The sequence below is a fragment of the Phyllobates terribilis genome, unplaced genomic scaffold (assembly GCF_046119375.1).
Source record: "Phyllobates terribilis strain yellow unplaced genomic scaffold, ASM4611937v1 Scaffold_2__4_contigs__length_985480577, whole genome shotgun sequence".
Classification (NCBI taxonomy): Eukaryota; Metazoa; Chordata; class Amphibia; order Anura; family Dendrobatidae; genus Phyllobates; species Phyllobates terribilis.
In genome coordinates, this window is record NW_027362762.1 from 217,247,739 (window position 1) to 217,265,663 (window position 17,925).

The following is a 17,925-nucleotide window of genomic DNA, read 5'->3' on the forward strand; positions in this document are numbered from 1 at the left end:
TGAAATAGATCACTCTGTTTGTAATGACTATATAATATGAGTTTCACTTTTTGTATTGAAGAACTGAAATAAATTAACTTTTTGATGATATTCTAATTTAGTGAGATGCACCTGTATGTGTGTGTGTGTGTGTGTGTGTGTGTGTGTGTGTATGTATATATATATATGTGTATATATATATATATATATATATATATATATATATATATATATATATATATATATATATATTATTTAATATACACTCCATGCATAGGAATCTGTTGTATATATACCATGCGCTCACTGTGAGTTCCCCAGTAATCGGCCTAGTAGTGGAAATCGCCACGGCCTCTTCCGTTAATCGACTGTCAGTTGTGTAATTATCCTGACGATAGGGGGCAGCAGTCGGCTTTTTATGACTAAAAGGTAACGTGGTGGTTCTGCGTGACCCCCCCTCTGTGTGAACTTTGACACCAATACAAATTTTGCTTTTCACAAAGTTTGCTGCTTCAGTGTTTTCAGATCTTTTAGGCAGATGTTTCTATGGTTACTCAAGTATAATTATAAGCATTTCATAAAATGTATGTAAAGATTCTATATTTACAGTGTTGTTCGTTATTTCTCAAGACTTCAGCAAATTGCCTTGACATGCAAGATATCGGTTCCTCATCTAAATCCTGACTGATGACAACTCATTCTAATCAGTTCTTGGAGTTTATCACAATTTCTGTTTGTTCAACCACTTTTTAAAGATTGACCACAGGTTTTCATTCATTTATTTATTTATTTTGCTCACTTATATATCGCCATTAGTTACACAGCGCTTTACAGGTTCTCAATCGTATTGTGTTCTGGGGAGTTTCCTAGCTGTGGAGCAAAAATTTCCATGTTTGTTTACGAAGTCATTAATTAACACACTTGCCCTATGACATGGTACGTCACCATGCTGGAAAAAACATTGTACATCGCTAAATTGCTCCTAGATCATTGAGAGAAGTTGCTCTTGGAGAATGTTTGCTACTAATATTTACCCATGGCAGTGTACTTTGCCAAAATTGTGAGTGAGCCTACTCCGTTAGATGAAAAGCAACCCCACACTTTAATGGTTATTCAGGATGATTTACCTTTTCTTCTCCAGACAGTCATTCTTTCAGATGTCCCAAACAGTCTGAATGGGCTTCATCAGAGAAAATATCTTTACCCCAGTCCGATACCTGTACTTAGTACAGAATGTCAGCCTCTCATTGCTGTTTTTCTTGGAGATAAGTGGCTTCTTTGCTGCTCTTCTTGACACCAGGAGAGCCTACAAAACCCTTCGCCTCACTGTGTGTGTAGATGCACTAACACCTGCTTGCTGCTATTCCTGAGCAAGCTCTGCACTGGTGTTGAGCTGATCCCTTAACTGAGTCTTCTTTAATAAGGCAGTCTTGGCGGTTGCTGGACTTTCTTGGGTGCCCTAGAGCCTTCTTTATAGAGAGTGAACCTCTCTCTTTGAAAGTTTATTTAGGGTCAATCTTCTAAGCAGAAATGTTTGTGCTTGTAAACTAGAGAAGCAGTTATTACTGCACATATTTCCTTGGAGGAAACTATGGTTAACAGACGAAAACAATGAATTAAAGCACCAGTTCCCTTTCGTTGCAACCAGTCTGCTCTTATAATTCAGTTAGCATGACAGAGTGATATCAGATGCCTTGTCCTCAGTAACACTTTCTCCTGACCAAACAAGAAGTTATCATTGAAATTATGTAAGTAGGTCATTTTGTGGTAGGGCTGACATTCATTGGAAACAGGGATTTTGGGATTAATTCATGGCAAGGAATGACTTTGCAATTCATCTGATCAATCTTAATAATAATCTAGAGCTACTGTCAATTGTCATAAAACTGAAGGAGCAAAATTTTTGTCAGCCTCAAGACCTTTAGCCACAAATGTACAGCTGATTCAGTATAGCATTGTAGACATTTAAAGAGGGTATCTTAAAAAAAGCAAATCATATTGTATCCCACACACATTCAGTGCTGTAGTCCTAATTCTGCATGTTTATTGGCAATGATTTAACATCTGCTGTCACCCTCTGCTGGTTCATCCTTTGTACTGGGCATCTTCTACAGATTTAAATTGTGGGAAGGTATATTTTTTATACTTGAAGTGGACCTGACCGTTTATACATGCTGACTGATTCATGGGCAGAATGTATTATACGCTGGCTGCACTATTTCAGCGAAATATATAGTTTACTAGCCGCCAGGGATCGATCCGCATGGGAGTCTAGTTGGACAGGCTGGTCTCCGACGGCTTCTCCCTGCCCACTGCCCTTGAGTGATGGGTCTTTCCCTGTACACACTCGCAGGGACAGATGTGCCACTCCAGAGTTAACCATGTATGGATGAAATACTGCAAGGTTCCCTTTAATACTGTGCATTAAATATTGCAGAATACAATGTTAATTCTCCTAGCCGTAGTACACCTCATCTTCTGAAGGCTGTCCTAAGTGGTATTCTACAAGGGCAGTAGGGTACATTGTTTTCAAGCAATATCTAATAATTCCATTGACAAGTGAGCCATTGCACAATGTATTTTATTCGTACACTTCTTTCTTCACTGGAAAGTTGCAGTAATAGTAGTTTACTAATTGTGGACTGTTGTATAAACAAAAATGTGAAAGTTCTATTATTATTCCTTATTGTGTGATTTCTGCAGACATTAGTTATATAAGTGTTTAAGTGTCCCCTGTACAGCACTTTCTGGACAAGGATAATTGTCTGTTGTCATCATGTAATTTTATAGTTGCTATCCGTGCATTTCAAAATAAACAGCAGGTAAAACTTCTTCAAGATGATTTCACAAAGTGTTGCAAGTAAAAGAGAGCACTGCAGATTTTCGTGCAGTTTTTTTTAGCCAAAGCCAGATCGAAGGAGAATTCCTTCCTGTATATTTTTTTAGATCTCTACCTGGCTTTGCATAAAAAACGGCAGTGTCAAAAATCTGTGAAAAAGTTTTGGTGAAGTTTCTTTGACGTTTTTGCTGCCTTTTTTTCGGCAAAAAAAAGTTGCTGACAAATGTTGACTGTAAGGGTATGTGCATATGAAGGTTTTTTGTAGCTCCTCTTCAAACAACACCTGAAAAATTGCATCCAATACGCTCCACAGACTCCTCTAATATTGTAAAAGCATTTGCTGTTCATATGTTCACTCTTCTGAGCATTTTTTCCACTTTAGCTTTTGTAAAATGCTTAGTGGGAAAAAGAAATGGCTTCTGATGGAATCCACTGCAAACTAGGCACTATCCAATCAAAAGAACCCCCAAAAAAAACTTCAGGAAAACAAGTCTTTCAAAACTGCTTATTAAAATGAAAAAAAAATCTCCAAAACCTCTGCGAAGAAGGAATTTCCAATGGAAAACTTGTCGTTTTTGAATACCTCACAAAAACAATGTGCACACACTCTAAATCTATGGGAAAATATGAAACAAACATTTCATTTTCAGCATTTTTTTTTTTTTTTACGAACATGAAAAAAACCCACAAAGAAATGTGTAAAGAAAAGTATGATGGTGTTGCCAGTTTTTTTTACACTTAGGCAATGACCTCCAGACCTCTAGGTAAAATGGATTGAATATTAATAATAAACGGAGACATGCTCGCCTTCCAGCTACCCTGCGGACACAGCGCAGGCTGCTCCAGAGCGATGTCTGCCTGGTTTGGAAGTCCCTATACCACTTCAGCTATCCGGTGAGTAGAAAAGTGCATCATCTGAGAAATATCTGATGATGTGCTCTTTTAGCCACTTGACCTTGCAGATAGTTACAGGTTGGAGCAGTGCTGGGACTTCCAGATGGGGCACACACCACTTGTAGCGCGGCCTGCCTTGGGTCTCTTGGAGGCGAGTATGTCTCCTTTAATTATTTTTACACTCTCCTTGGCTAAAAAAAGTATATATATATATTTTACTGTCTGACAACCCCTTTAATATAACTTTATATCGCTTTTACTTTTTGAGAATTTGCTCCCTATACTGCATTGGCAGTTGAGCATTTATTAATAAGTTTAATAAATATTTGCCTTTGCATATTGCCTACTTTTTCTCTGTTGTAATGTCAATGTAAGTCAGTCTGGAGCTTTTCTAACACAGAATAATATTAAGTATCATGCGTAAAAACAACTTGTCTATCAAGTAATGCTAGTGTCTATAGCAACTTATCAAATTGCAATCTTCTTTCCCAATCAGTGTTACAAATGAGCAAATTAGTGATTATCATACCATAAACATTTCTATGTAAAAGGCTGAATATATTTATATATAGCATATAACTCTGGTTACCATACTGTGATCTCATATAGAGTTGTATCTATTATATAACTGCTACACTGGCTATAATACTGATTGTTTGCAGATAATATAACCTTGTGTTGTTATTTGTTTCCAGCTTAAAAACGCCAAAGACGTTGCAGATTCGAATAATCACGACTACCTCCCCAAAGTAAGTACCAAAATATGAAACCAGCCACCCCCCGAGCTGTCGGCACTTGATAGCATTGCCCTCCACTCCTGCAATGTGTCTTACACGTTGACACTTTAATTTCTCGCGTAGTTCTCATGACTCTGTAATTATTTGCATTGTTTGTCATTTACAAGCCTTCCTCATCTGAAACGTTGAACTGACACTGTTTTGGAAACTAAAGGAATAAATCAGACGTTGCATTGTGATTTGTTATAGGGAATAAAGATAAACTATGTCTACACAAGAATACTCTGCACAAAAGTATCCATTATTCCGAAAAGCAATTATTAGGTTCCTATTCATTTCCTAGTTTCATGTTTATTAATTACATACTTATGACTAACATTAATCAGCAGAGGCTTGGAGAAAACAATGTAGAGAAAGAAGTTCTTGAAGCCTAAAGGGCAATTCCACCAAAAATTTCTTTAGACATGCGTTCCATCAGCATTAATATAAAAAAAGCATTTGGGTTAATTCAGAAGGCATTTCACTCCCTAAAGTGACTTTTTAGAAAGGGTATACATGCGCAACAGCAATTTTCAGACATGTGCGATTTGTCTGTGTTACTGTCACACAACAATTTAATAGCAAGAGGCAAGTCATATGTAAGTTTATGGGAGAAAAGTCAAGTGCAGCCTGAAAATGCAACAGTTTGGCTTCTTTGTGACAGTTTCGGTAGGTCGCACCACTGATAATCATTAGATGAATTGTGCACCCTGAAGATCACTTTGTGCAACAAAATACATACAATTCATGTGTAATCGTAACCTTAAATAGTCACGCTTGTTTATGCAAACTTTGCATAAATTAACAGTACAAGCGAATATAAGAAACCTGTGTAATATATCTTATCAGAGAAATCCCTACCCTCTGCCTCCTGAACTCACTATACTCACTGATAAACAACTCATCCGTTTTGGTAAGAACCAGAACGGCTTCCATCACTGTGAGGTGCCATGTTACACAGCCTATTATTCTCCAGGGAGAAGGTAGGTGGGAGGAGGAGTGAGGAGCACTGAACACAGTGATAGGTCAGGCATATAGAGCACGTAGCTTTTATCTCTGTTCTGTGCTGGATTCACAGACACACAGCTCAGTAATGCTGTATAATGTTCTCCATGGTGCTGCAGTTTATTACCGTGTACTACAGGGAGAGACGAGCATGATTCAATCCTTTTGAGTGCACTCTGTATCAGAGAGAACTCAGCAGCTCGACTACACCCACTAGCTCAGAGATATCTGAAAATTTTAGAGAGCTTACAGTGGAGAAGAATGATGAAAATTTTAGGTTACAAGTCATAAAATGACCAGAAATAGTATTATTCCTCATGCGCATATAGTTACCTGAAGTGACCGATACGCTTTATGCGGAAATCCAGTGAATAAGGATTAAAGGGGTTGTCTGGTTTAAACTACAGCATTCCGACTAGATGGGTCCTGCCTCGCTCAATACAAGCGTATTGAGTGATGCCGGAAACAATCTAGTTGGAATGTTGCGGGAGTATGTGAGGATTCGCCAGTGTGCAGTCACATAGAATGACTGCAGACTTGTAGTTTAAGACCAGGCTACCCCTTTAAAGGCTCTTTTGAGAGTTAAAACTCCTCAGAGATTTCTGTTTCGGGGAAACAGACACATTTTAAGCAACTTGCTGTTCAAATCAATAGAACTGCCCTTACTTAGTGCAGTGCATCTCAACCCTGGCTCGCAATAGATCCAACAGGTCAAATATTTAGTATAGCATAAAGTATTTGTTCAGTACAGAAATTGTCATAGCTGGGGGCAGCATAAGGTAGGAATTGAGACTCTGATTCTGATGCAGAGTCACTTAGTAGACTCCTTGTTGTAGTTAAGAATCCTTATTAATCTGCTGCAGCCCTGCTAGTCCTCTCATTGCTGAGCTATTGCTGCATGTTCATGAGCTGTGACTAGCCCAGTCCCCTGCATATACTTTGCATAGGCAGAAATTAATTTATTTATTATACTTTTATAGCACCATCATATTCCACAGAGCTTTACAGACATTACCATCACTGTCCTCATTGGGGCTCACAATCTACATTCCCTATCAGTATGTCTTTGGAGTGTGGGAGGAAACAGGAGAACCCTGAGGAAACCCAAACAAACACGGGGAGAACATACAAACTCCTTGCAGATGTTGCCCTTAGTCCCTTGGTCAATCAACAGCAAGGGCGTGTCTAGCCAAAGTGCATGAATATTAAAGACTACACAGCACAAACTCCTCATTGAGAGGACTAGCAGAGCTTCAGCACAGCAGATAAATCTGTATATATTTATTTTTAATCAGAATCGTGTATGGGCAGCAAGCATAGTAATTGGCACCAGATAGTTAACTTTTCTTTGGATTAATTTAATATTTTACTTAATCTCACAGATTACAATAAATGTGTATCATATGTAATACAGTACAATATTTTTAACAAACCTTTCCTGTAGTGGAGACTATAATGTGATTTGGTGTTGGATAAGGCATCGCAGTTACTGATTATAAGATTGTGCCCTGTATATGGTGCATTATGACTGCCAGGCATGCCATAGACCTAGGAAAACCCAAGATAAGTTTGCAGAACAGGCACGTTACTGCATTTTCTTACAGATTAAAATGGCTGCCCAGGGATGGCCGTGGGGTGTACACAAGCGACGGAAGACTGTTAAGAAGCAATAAAGGCACAGAGGAACTAACCAGCTGTCAGATAATTCAGTGGCTAATCCACTGTATTGATCTCTAGGTTTAAGATTCAGGAAAGGTTTGACAGCATGGGTTTCAAATCATACTCAAGAGCCTCAGGCCACAGAGCGCTAATTTGGGGAAATTGGAAACTACTGAGCAATAGGAGGAGTTAGGAAAGACTGTCAGTATTACTACATACATGACCTGCATGTACGAGTAGATGTTCATTATGTGCACCTTCATTGTACTTAGTATTTGTATTTAGAAGACTCTTCTTAGCTGTTCATCCCGGTGTCATTATAACCTTCTTTGATATATTATTTTTCTTTATTAATTCGCTACCAAAAATTAAAAGAGCACTACAGTTTCTGCAAGCAAATCATATTTATTGCATAATAAAAAATGATGCATCTTTCCTGTATGTTATGTGTATCCATTCCTCAAAATCTCTGCTTGCAGTCCTTCATTAGAAACAATAGCAAGGTAACAGTGCCAACAACAAAGCTACTGTCACAACTCCTGATATTGCTGCCCTTTGCCGTTCTACAGTTAATCAGACTTGAAACCTGTCTCCACTATTCCCACAGAAAGCACCATCCGCTATATAGACAGTGCATATTATGGCGGTATTATTTTTCTCCTCTTGTTGTAAGACTCGTGCTTCATGTATGCCCTAATAAATGTCTTATTTGCATACAATTTGCATTTGCACAATGGATGTGATGTTCTATTATTAATTTAATGAGTAAAAGCATTTGCAGTACAGAAATTCATTTTTTATATTTCAATTACATTTCCTTTCATTTTCTGCAAGCATAAATCTCCCTTATGTTTATGAGCCCGCTATTTCAGTTTAATTAAAGTAGCAAAACATTCCCTGCCAATTCACAGCCCCATGAAAGGTGGCTGCTCGAGCCAGGCATCATTTACATCATCTCCGGAAGATTTACTAACTTCAACTCATAAACTTTGTCTTTTATTCGGAGAAGAAGAAGAAATAAAAGAATCAACTGCATGTCGTCAAGAATGTGACATGGTAAAGGCTGATCAAAAGCTATAACTCTTCTGTACTTGTAGGAAAATGGTATCGTCAGTGTTGCGGTGTTCAACCACGATAAAGAAAAGGATTCTGAAAAGCAAAGACAGGCTCTGAAATCGGAAAAAGAAGCCTTGCTCATAGGTAAGACAAAGACGCCATAATAATACGTTTAAGTTCCTGACCTTTCATTCGTCACAGCTTTTATAATGTAAGTAGAGACCAGTATATACAGTAAGTGATCTGTTTTCTACCTTGTCAATAGAAGTGCGCATGTGTGTGTAATACATACAGTACAGACCAAAAGTTTGGACACACCTCATTTAAAGATTTTTCTGTATTTTCGTGACTATGAAAATTGTACATTCACACTGAAGGCATCAAAACTATGAATTAACACATGTGGAATTATATACTTAACAAAAAAGTGTGAAACAACTGAAAATATGTCTTATATTCTAGGTTCTTCAAAGTAGCCACCTTTTGCTTTGATGACTGCTTTACACACTCTTAGCATTCTCTTGATGAGCTTCAAGAGGTAGTCACCGGAAATAGTCTTCCAACAATCTTGAAGGAGTTCCCAGAGATGCTTAGCACTTGTTGGCCCTTTTGCCTTCACTCTGCGGTCCAGCTCACCCCAAACCATCTCGATTGGATTCAGGTCTGGTGACTGTGGAGGCCAGGTCATCTGGCGTAGCACCCCATCACTCTTTCTTGGTCAAATAGCCCTTACACATCCTGGAGGTGTGTTTGGAGTCATTGTCCTGTTGAAAAATAAATGATGGTCCGACTAAACGCAAACCGGATGGAATAGCATGCCGCTGCAAGATGCTGTGGTTGCCATGCTGGTTCAGTATGCCTTCAATTTTGAATAAATCCCCAACAGTGTCACCAGCAAAGCACCCCCACACCATCACATCTCCTCCTCCATGCTTCACAGTGGGAACCAGGCATGTAGAGTTCATCCGTTCACCTTTTCTGCGTCGCACAAAGATACGGTGGTTGGAACCAAAGATCTCAAATTTGGACTCATCAGACCAAAGCACAGATTTCCACTGGTCTAATGTCCATTCCTTGTGTTCTTTAGCCCAAACAAGTCTCTTCTGCTTGTTGCCTGTCCTTAGCAGTGGTTTCCTAGCAGCTATTTTATCATGAAGGTCTGCTGCACAAAGTCTCCTCTTAACAGTTGTTGAAGAGATGTGTCTGCTGCTAGAACTCTGTGTGGCATTGACCTGGTCTCTAATCTGAGCTGCTGTTAGCCTGCGATTTCTGAGGCTGGTGACTCGGATAAACTTATCCTCAGAAGCAGAGGTGACTCTTGGTCTTCCTTTCCTGGGGTGGTCCTCATGTGAGCCAGTTTCTTTGTAGCGCTTGATGGTTTTTGCAACTGCACTTGGGGACACATTCTAAGTTTGCCCAATTTCTTAAAGTAATGATGGCCACTAGTGTGCCACACAGAGTTCTAGCAGCAGACACATCTCTTCAACAACTATTAAGAGGAGACTTTGTGTAGCAGGCCTTCATGGTAAAATAGCTGCTAGGAAACCACTGCTAAGGATAGGCAACAAGCAGAAGAAACTTGTTTGGGCTAAAGAACACAAGGAATGGACATTAGGCCAGTAGAAATCTATGCTTTGGTCTAAAGAGTCCAAATTTGAGATCTTTGGTTCCAACCACCGTGTCTTTGTGCGACGCAGAAAAGGTGAACGGATGGACTCTACATGCCTGGTTCCCACTGTGAAGTATGGAGGAGGAGGTGTGATGGTGTGGGGGTGCTTTTCTGGTGACACTGTTGGGGATTTATTAAAAATTGAGGGCATACTGAACCAGCATGGCTACCACAGCATGCACCATCATTTATTTTTCAACAGGACAATGACCCCAAACACACCTCCAGGCTGTGTAAGGGCTATTTGACCAAGAAGGAGAGTGATAAGGTGCTACGCCAGATGACCTGGCCTCCACTGTCACCAGACCTGAACCCAATCGAGATGGTTTGGGGTGAGCTGGACCGCAGAGTGAAGGCAAAAGGGCCAACAAGTGCTAAGCATCTCTGGGAACTCCTTCAAGATTGTTGGAAGACCATTTCTGGTGACTACCTCTTGAAGCTCATCAAGAGAATGCCAAGAGTGTGTGCAAAGCAGTCATCAAACCAAAAGGTGGCTACTTTGAAGAACCTACAATATAAGACATATTTTCAGCTGTTTCACACTTTTTTGTTAAGTATATAATTCCACATGTGTTAATTCATAGTTTTGATGCCTTCAGTGTGAATGTACAATTTTCATAGTCATGAAAATACAGAAAAATCTTTAAATGAGAAGGTGTGTCCAAACTTTTGGTCTGTACTATATATATATATCTATATCTATATATATATATATATATATATATATATCTATATATATATATATATCTATATATATATATAGATATATATATAGATATATATATATATATATATATATATATATATATCACACAAAAAAAAAGCAGCCGGCATTCAATAAAGGGAGCACTATCAAAAAGCCTGCTGCACATTTGGCTTATTAATTAATTATTTTTATATTATCTGTTTTTTAGGGTTACCACAAATGGGCTGGCACCTATCTCTAACTCTGAAGCTGGTGTTGCGTAACTTTTTCTATATATATTGCTCAGCTTGTCACGGCTCTCTCTTCTTTTTTGCATGTTATGACTGCTTCCTACACCTTACATGAGCAGCTCAAGTAGCGATTCACAGCTGCTGCATTGGCAGCTGATACATCCGTTATAGAATGTAAACTTTCAAAATGGGTAAGACTGTAAGCAAGGAGCTTCACCACCACATTCAGGAACCTAAGCTTGCACACTAAGGCCTCTGCCAACTCCTCTCCCCCCGTATCTGAGCCACCTCTCCTCAGTTATTCTACTGAACAGACCCCCATGCTGAATTGGAACTAAATTACAGCCTTGTCACATTGACCTATGGTCGGTGACGTAGTAAGCAATGTGATTTTATCTAATAATTTTGATACAGTGAAAATAAGTTGCAAAGGGACTTTCTGGTAAATTATATGTGTCCTATGGTAAGTATAGTCCATCAATGTTTGGTGGAGATTTGACTCCTGACGATTAGCATGGTGCTTCACCTTATTAGCTCTAGTGAATGGGTGTGAGCTGCAATATGTGGCACAGCCAAACTTCGGGAAAAGCTGATGTACTAATGTAAACAATAAAGGGGCCATGGCACTCATTGGAGCATCAGGGTCCTTTCATTTTGCTGATCATGGTCAAATGCGCACAGGTAGGAAATCACTGTTTTACTTCCAGAAAACCTAAAGTTCCACAAATGTCCAACATTTTGGTGAGGTTGAGGTTAATAAGTATTGCTCCACCTTCCCTCTTGCCGGATGTGCCGTTTATTATGACTACTGTTGGTTGCGTATACTATCACTCCAGCACGGCTGCCAGTCCTTTATAATGTTGTAAAAAAACTTAGATTCTGTCTTATATACTGGGCATTCACTTTTTTCCGACACTTCCTTTAATCTGATGGTTTATTTCAGTGAAATATAAGAAATACATAATGGGGGACTTCACCTACTTCACAGGACCATTTAGCTGTAATGCGAATTATATAGTTTTTATGACTATGAACAGTGTAATTATTGGGAAACTTCAAGTCAATGTGTTTCGTGACACATCTTTATAAAATATTTTCTCAAGGGAACATCCACACGAAAGAAAAATGATAATTGCCTTATTCCAGTAGCTGCAATTTTGTATTGGCAAATCAAGCATAAAATGGATGGTTAATAAGCTTCTAGCAGACTGGAATTGGAAAAACACCATTCTACATTGTTTTATCTCCATCACCTGGCTGCTGAATATTTCTCTCCTGTGAATTATTGGATTAGTAGAAGCAGTTTTGGTCATTCCTGTGAAATATCTTTATGTTTAACCCTTTGTCTGGTGTGTCGCCAGCCGCACATAATGTTCCAGGGTTATGTTTAAATTTGGAAATATAGCACAAAACTAAAATTGGCGGCCTCTGGCTCACCAGCTGTTGTTACTGGGCTCCAAATACCAGTGTGCCAATCCAGCTGGGGACATGTAGTGCTTGTAACAGCTGAAAAGCCCCAGGTTGATAAAGTCTCTCTTAAAGGTGCCAGCTTTTCCTGTAGTGCCATATATTATTACGGTATATAAATCTATATGTTCTATTAACTTTCAGGTATCATTTCAACATTTTTAAACGTCCATCCGTTTGGAGCAAATATAGAATACTTGTGGTCTTATCTTCAACAACTGGACTCCAGGGTAAACTAGATTTTCTCTTTTTATTCTAAAGACCTTTTTTTCATATGTCTGTAATTTATTATTTCTGTCTGCGGTGTTTTATTGCAACGTGTTCACTTGTCACTGATTTCTCCAATCTTTCCGAGCACATGGTGAATTTCGACAAACTTGTTTCTGGCCTGTTAATGCATGTTTTCATTTATCTGAGGCCATATTTTCCTGAACAACCCCTTCAAAGAACATTGTTTCTTTGGATTTTGGAAATCTACATTTTATAGCATTTTATTCTTTACAGAAAATGATGGAATATTGCAACCCCCACCCAGACAGGTGGCCATCCTCCTGTTCTCTGCACAGTGGCTGGAAGCACTGCTGTGCGGGCAAGAACTGAGGGATCGGATCAAAAAGTGAGGGCTTATCTTAGCTTTTGCCTATTAATTTCTGAGATGGAAATGACCTTTTTAAGGTGATAAATCATAGTTATCAGTGATCTCCACTCTGCATGTGTTACACAGATAGGTAGCTGTCTTCCTTATGGAAGAGAGCTGTTTTCGACGCGGTTAGGAGACCAGATCTAAAAACTAAGAAGTATATTAAGACTACTACTAGGCAGTTGCTTTTAAGCAAAGTTATCCTTAATGTTCTCTCCCTCTGGTGCTAAACAATTTTGAATAACATGTATAAAAAATGAGAAAGTGAAGTTTTACACCATGGATTTAAATGTGCTGCCAGAATGATAATTAGTAGAGTACAATGAGATTTAAATGCTCTTTTAAAACTGCTACTTTCCTATTATTTCACTGTATTCATAAGACGACAATACAGTTAATGTTACAATATTGAGAATAAGGAATATTTAGTCTGTTATGGCAACAATAATATTCTTTTCAAATACCGTTGGGCATCCACCTAGATGTAAATGACGGGAGCAACAGACCTGGCATTTTACCTTTGTACTGTATTAGTAAATGCCTGGCTAGTAGGCAATTGTGATATTAGTATTTTATTAACCATAATGAATTAATTTGCATTCTTATAGATGTCACCTACTTTTCCCTGGATGTTCCACAGTTCAGTTATTAGTGATTGTTAATAGACATTTAGAATGAGGTGTTACTAATTTAACACCGTGGGAGGTTTCATAAAACGCAATTACAATGTTAATGGTTTTCAAGTAACCCGAGAGCGCCATCATAACACGTTTGATGGTATAAACAGCATATTCTAGCTGTAGGGTAACAATAAACAGTTTCTGATCAGGTTTAATGGAAGAAATGATTGCTAAATTACCATTTAAACAAAAAGCCACTGTCCTCAAATCAACCTTCTAGTAATTCAGTACGGCTTAGGAGCTGCTCATTAAGCAGGAAATTACAGTTACAGTGAAACAGACTTTCATGATCTCACTCCACATAAGCACTTTGCTGTGAACCCCTTCATGCATAAAGAGGAGGGAGCATCCCAATAAATGAACTACTCGAGAAATCCTGATATTTACCAATGGTGGAATGTGTATAAAGCCCTACCAGCCACTCAGGTGAGAAGAGTAGGTAGTTGTTCTGCAGAGCAGCCACTCACTCTTGTGGCTGGTATCTGATTTGTTGTCGTGGTGGGCATCTGGTGTCATATATACATTAAACTGTAGGATAAAGTGGTAAAAATAGTTTTCTATAAAGAGCAAAAATAAATCAAGCTCACCAGGATCTGGATGCAAGGTTTATGGGGAATCATGTGGCACAAGCTTAAAAAAAGATTCCTGCATTTGATAGTTCATAAAATCAAGGCTTTATTTAGATTTCCGGGATCAACATAGGCAAAAATGCTGACGTGGTTTCTGGCTTAGCAACCTTTAGTCATAGCACAAGTGAGTAAAGTAAGCAGGAACTATATAAAAAGCCAGTAGGTAATTTAATTTACAAAGCACAGTCATATGACCTTGCCCTAATACATTTTTTTCACCTTTTGTATACATATGATCTTATTATATTGCATTTTTATACAAAATCTCATAAATTCATATAAGCCAAAATAATATTAAAATAATAAAAATGAGCTATATAGAAGGATCAGTATTGTAAAAAAAATACTGTAAGGTCCTGATGACAATTATTTTACTTTTTAAGATCATCACTGCTCCAGACAGACCAGTTAATCCTGCTGCAGAACCACCATTCACTGATATGTCCAGATTAGTGATGAGCGAGTATGTTCTGTTAACCCTTTCGCCGAGCATGCTCGGGTGCTCACCGAGTATCTTCAGCGTGCTCTGGTGTTATGTTTGAGTCGCGCTGTGTGCATGATTTGCGACTGTTTGACAGCTTTAATACATGTGAAGAATGTCTAACAAACAGGCATTCCTCACATGTATTAAAGCTGCAAGTCGCAAATACTCGGAAAACACCCAAGCATGCTCGTAAATCTCGAGTAACAAGCATGCTCGCTCATCACTAGTCCAGATGCAAGTCAGACTCAAGCATTAGGATATTCTATTATAAACTGGTAGAAATGGTCTTCTCTAATCTGCTTTCTTATTGTGGAAAATAGGAAGATGCAAGTCATATTAACACTAAACATTAGGATATTGTGGCACCAAACTATACATTGGAACCGATTCATCAATACTGGCATAACTCACGCTATGAGTACAAGGCTGAAGTACAAGGCTCCAAATTTAATAAGAGCCACACGGCACTTAATAAACTCAGCGCCTTTTCTGAGTGGCGGGCACCTCTGTGTACCATGCTAGAAATGCTACTCCTCCCAGGGACTGGAGAAACATTTCTGGCATACAAAATGCAGGCATTTTTTATTACTTGTATGGGCTACATGCCAACTTCTCCCCAGCTTTGCCCATTTCAGTGGAGCTGATTCAAACTGGCGTAAAAACTCCAAGCCGCAAAATGTTTGCTTAATTCCCCGTTGTGCAAAAATGTTGTGATTTTTCAAAGCTTTTGCTCCATTTTCTGGTGTAAAAGCTTTGATGAATCGGACCTATGGCCTTCTAGAACTTGTAAGAAATTTCTAAGCTTCCTTATTCGCTAATAAATGTACAGTATAGGCTCTCGTAAATGACATCTAAGATTTCTAAGTAAGTGCTGAGCTCTGCTGATGAAAAGTTCTTTGATAGACAAGGTTAGTGTTTAGTTCAAGTTATTGTCTCAACCACAGGGGCATCTCCTTTATAAGTCATGCCAGTCCTGGAGATCATAGAATATATACAGTTTAAATGACCCATCATATATTACAGTGTGTGGATTTTCTTGAGCCATCAGAGAAAGAGAGTTGTTCTTTGTGAGCAGTTTTCCTGAAAAGGCCCTCCCCGATCATGTTTAAATGCCCTAATAGGAGACAACAATTAGCATACAGCACATGGAGACAACTCATTTAAGGACAGTTGTGATCCCAGATTAAATAATACCCTTTTCTTTTTTTTTATAGTATAATCGCTATTTTTGTATTCCTTTTTCTTTACAGATATCGGCTAATGAAATTGAGTCGTTACTCATGAGGTTACCTCGAATGTTTAAACAAGAGTTCACTGGTGTAGGAGCGACACTGGAAAAAAGATGGAAATTCTGTGCCTTTGAGGGAATCAAGACGGCTTGACTGCGCATGGCTTAGAGACAATTATCTAAATGCTGTAGCATGGCAGAGTATGAAGTATTCCATAGGTAATGGACATTTTGCAGGGCCGACGAACTTGAACTTTAGTTACATCTGTGATGTGCTCTTGTGAGTGAAGATGTCATTGTGCACCAGTCCCTCCGCTTTTGTTTCAGAATTGTGATAGAACTCTTTGCTGTAAAGGTAATTACATCGGATGTTTCATTTAATTCTAAGTACCTCTGAAAATGTGTAGTTCTGTATTAATGGTTACATAGAAGAGTTAGAAGGATGAGCAACTACTGAAAATGTCATACACAGTAGACAATTAGATTATAGGTAAAAAGAAAATGCTTTTGAGTTTCCCTCATCTCGCTTTATTTCTAAATAGAAAAAAATAATAATTGTTGAAGCCAAGTCCCAAATTTCACTATTTAACTTCCCTTAGAATCTATCACAGTTTTAAGCAACCTGTAGCTTTTCAGATTTCGCTAAAACACAATTCACAATTCTCCGTCACGTACCACACAGTACAGGAGAAATCAATAACTGATGAGCAACAGGTTGTCCATCTCCGAGCTCCAGAGGAGATTCTTGAAGCCTACCTTATTGAGATGCACCTGCTTGTGTTGGACCTCACAGATTTGTTTTCTTCGCTCTGTTTCTTCATTTTGCTTTGTACACAAGTCACTATGTATCAGGGTATTCTATCATTGGTCCTGAGTGGCCGCTTTCTTGTGTACCTTTGTAGGTGGTGTGTCTATACCAAAAATCAGAACCATATTGTGGTCCCAACGCGAAGAAGAACTTCATAGTTTAGCTTTGTATACAGGGCATAATGCATACAAAGTATATGTCATCAGTTAGCGTAAATGACAAAATGCCTCCGTTAATACTGTAACCATCATGTCATTATAGAGTGCTAACGTTTTAAATGATGACCAAGCCCTCAGAGATTTTAGAATTTCTCCAATATTGTAGACTTTATACTGGCAAGTAATTCTTCATATTCACATTTTTATTTTTTTTTTATCTTATTGTTACTGATGAAATACAGCAGGTTTTAGTATTGCCAGCAGAGATTAAACAGTGTGAGCCTACTCCATGAAATAAAATCTAAATTATTATTTTTCTAATGTAAACCACAGTCCAGAGTAAGACAGCATATACTGTTAATGTATCTTCCTGATGTAAATATTGAGCAAAATATTGTTTGTTTTTTTCTGTATTGGTATGTAATATATTCCGATATAGGCATCAGAATAAATATTCAATTGCATTGTTAACAAATTTTTTTATTAAATACTTGAAAATAAAATGTTTTCCAATAAATACTATTGTACAATATCTTTTCAAGTCATGTGTCCGCCTTCACTGTACAGTCACAATGCACTTTTAACAAAGGATCTAATATTGTTTACCATTTCTTAAAATGTAGCTAACATGTCATAAAAATCTTAATCTCTCTTTATTCCGATGTATACATGTAGCTGATGTAGAGCACAAAGAGTTTTGTGTGTATCTTTTTAGAAATGGAATTCTTTTATTGGTTTTTATAAATGTAATTTATCGACGCACTTTCTTATATGTGCTGTGAACCAATCAGATATCTCCTCCCCCACTCTTTCACTGGAATGCTGCAGCTTCATCCCCCTCCTCCCAACTGATCTAAATCTATCCTGACAAGTTCTCACATGGTAAATTTGGGCTCACATTTGCAGCATGCTTTCTCGTACTGTAGTAATTAGCAATTTGTATATTTTGATAACATTTCACAAGCATCAGCGAATGTATAAAACATGATAGACATGTACAATACTGCAGCAATTTAGT

General features: G+C 38.2%; 1 protein-coding gene across 2 annotated transcripts in view; it reads left to right on the forward strand.

The window, feature by feature from the left end:
• Positions 1–17,424, forward strand: part of ENOX1 (ecto-NOX disulfide-thiol exchanger 1) — a 691,503-nt gene extending 674,079 nt beyond the window's left edge. For both annotated transcript variants that reach the window (XM_073663900.1, XM_073663901.1), the window contains 4 exons: positions 4,408–4,461; positions 8,250–8,352; positions 12,425–12,510; positions 15,964–17,424. In XM_073663900.1, the coding sequence (XP_073520001.1) occupies positions 4,408–4,461; positions 8,250–8,352; positions 12,425–12,510; positions 15,964–16,095 (375 nt within the window). In that variant the 3' untranslated portion in view covers positions 16,096–17,424. The remainder of the gene's footprint in view (positions 1–4,407; positions 4,462–8,249; positions 8,353–12,424; positions 12,511–15,963) is intronic.
• The last annotated feature ends 501 nt before the right edge of the window (positions 17,425–17,925 follow it).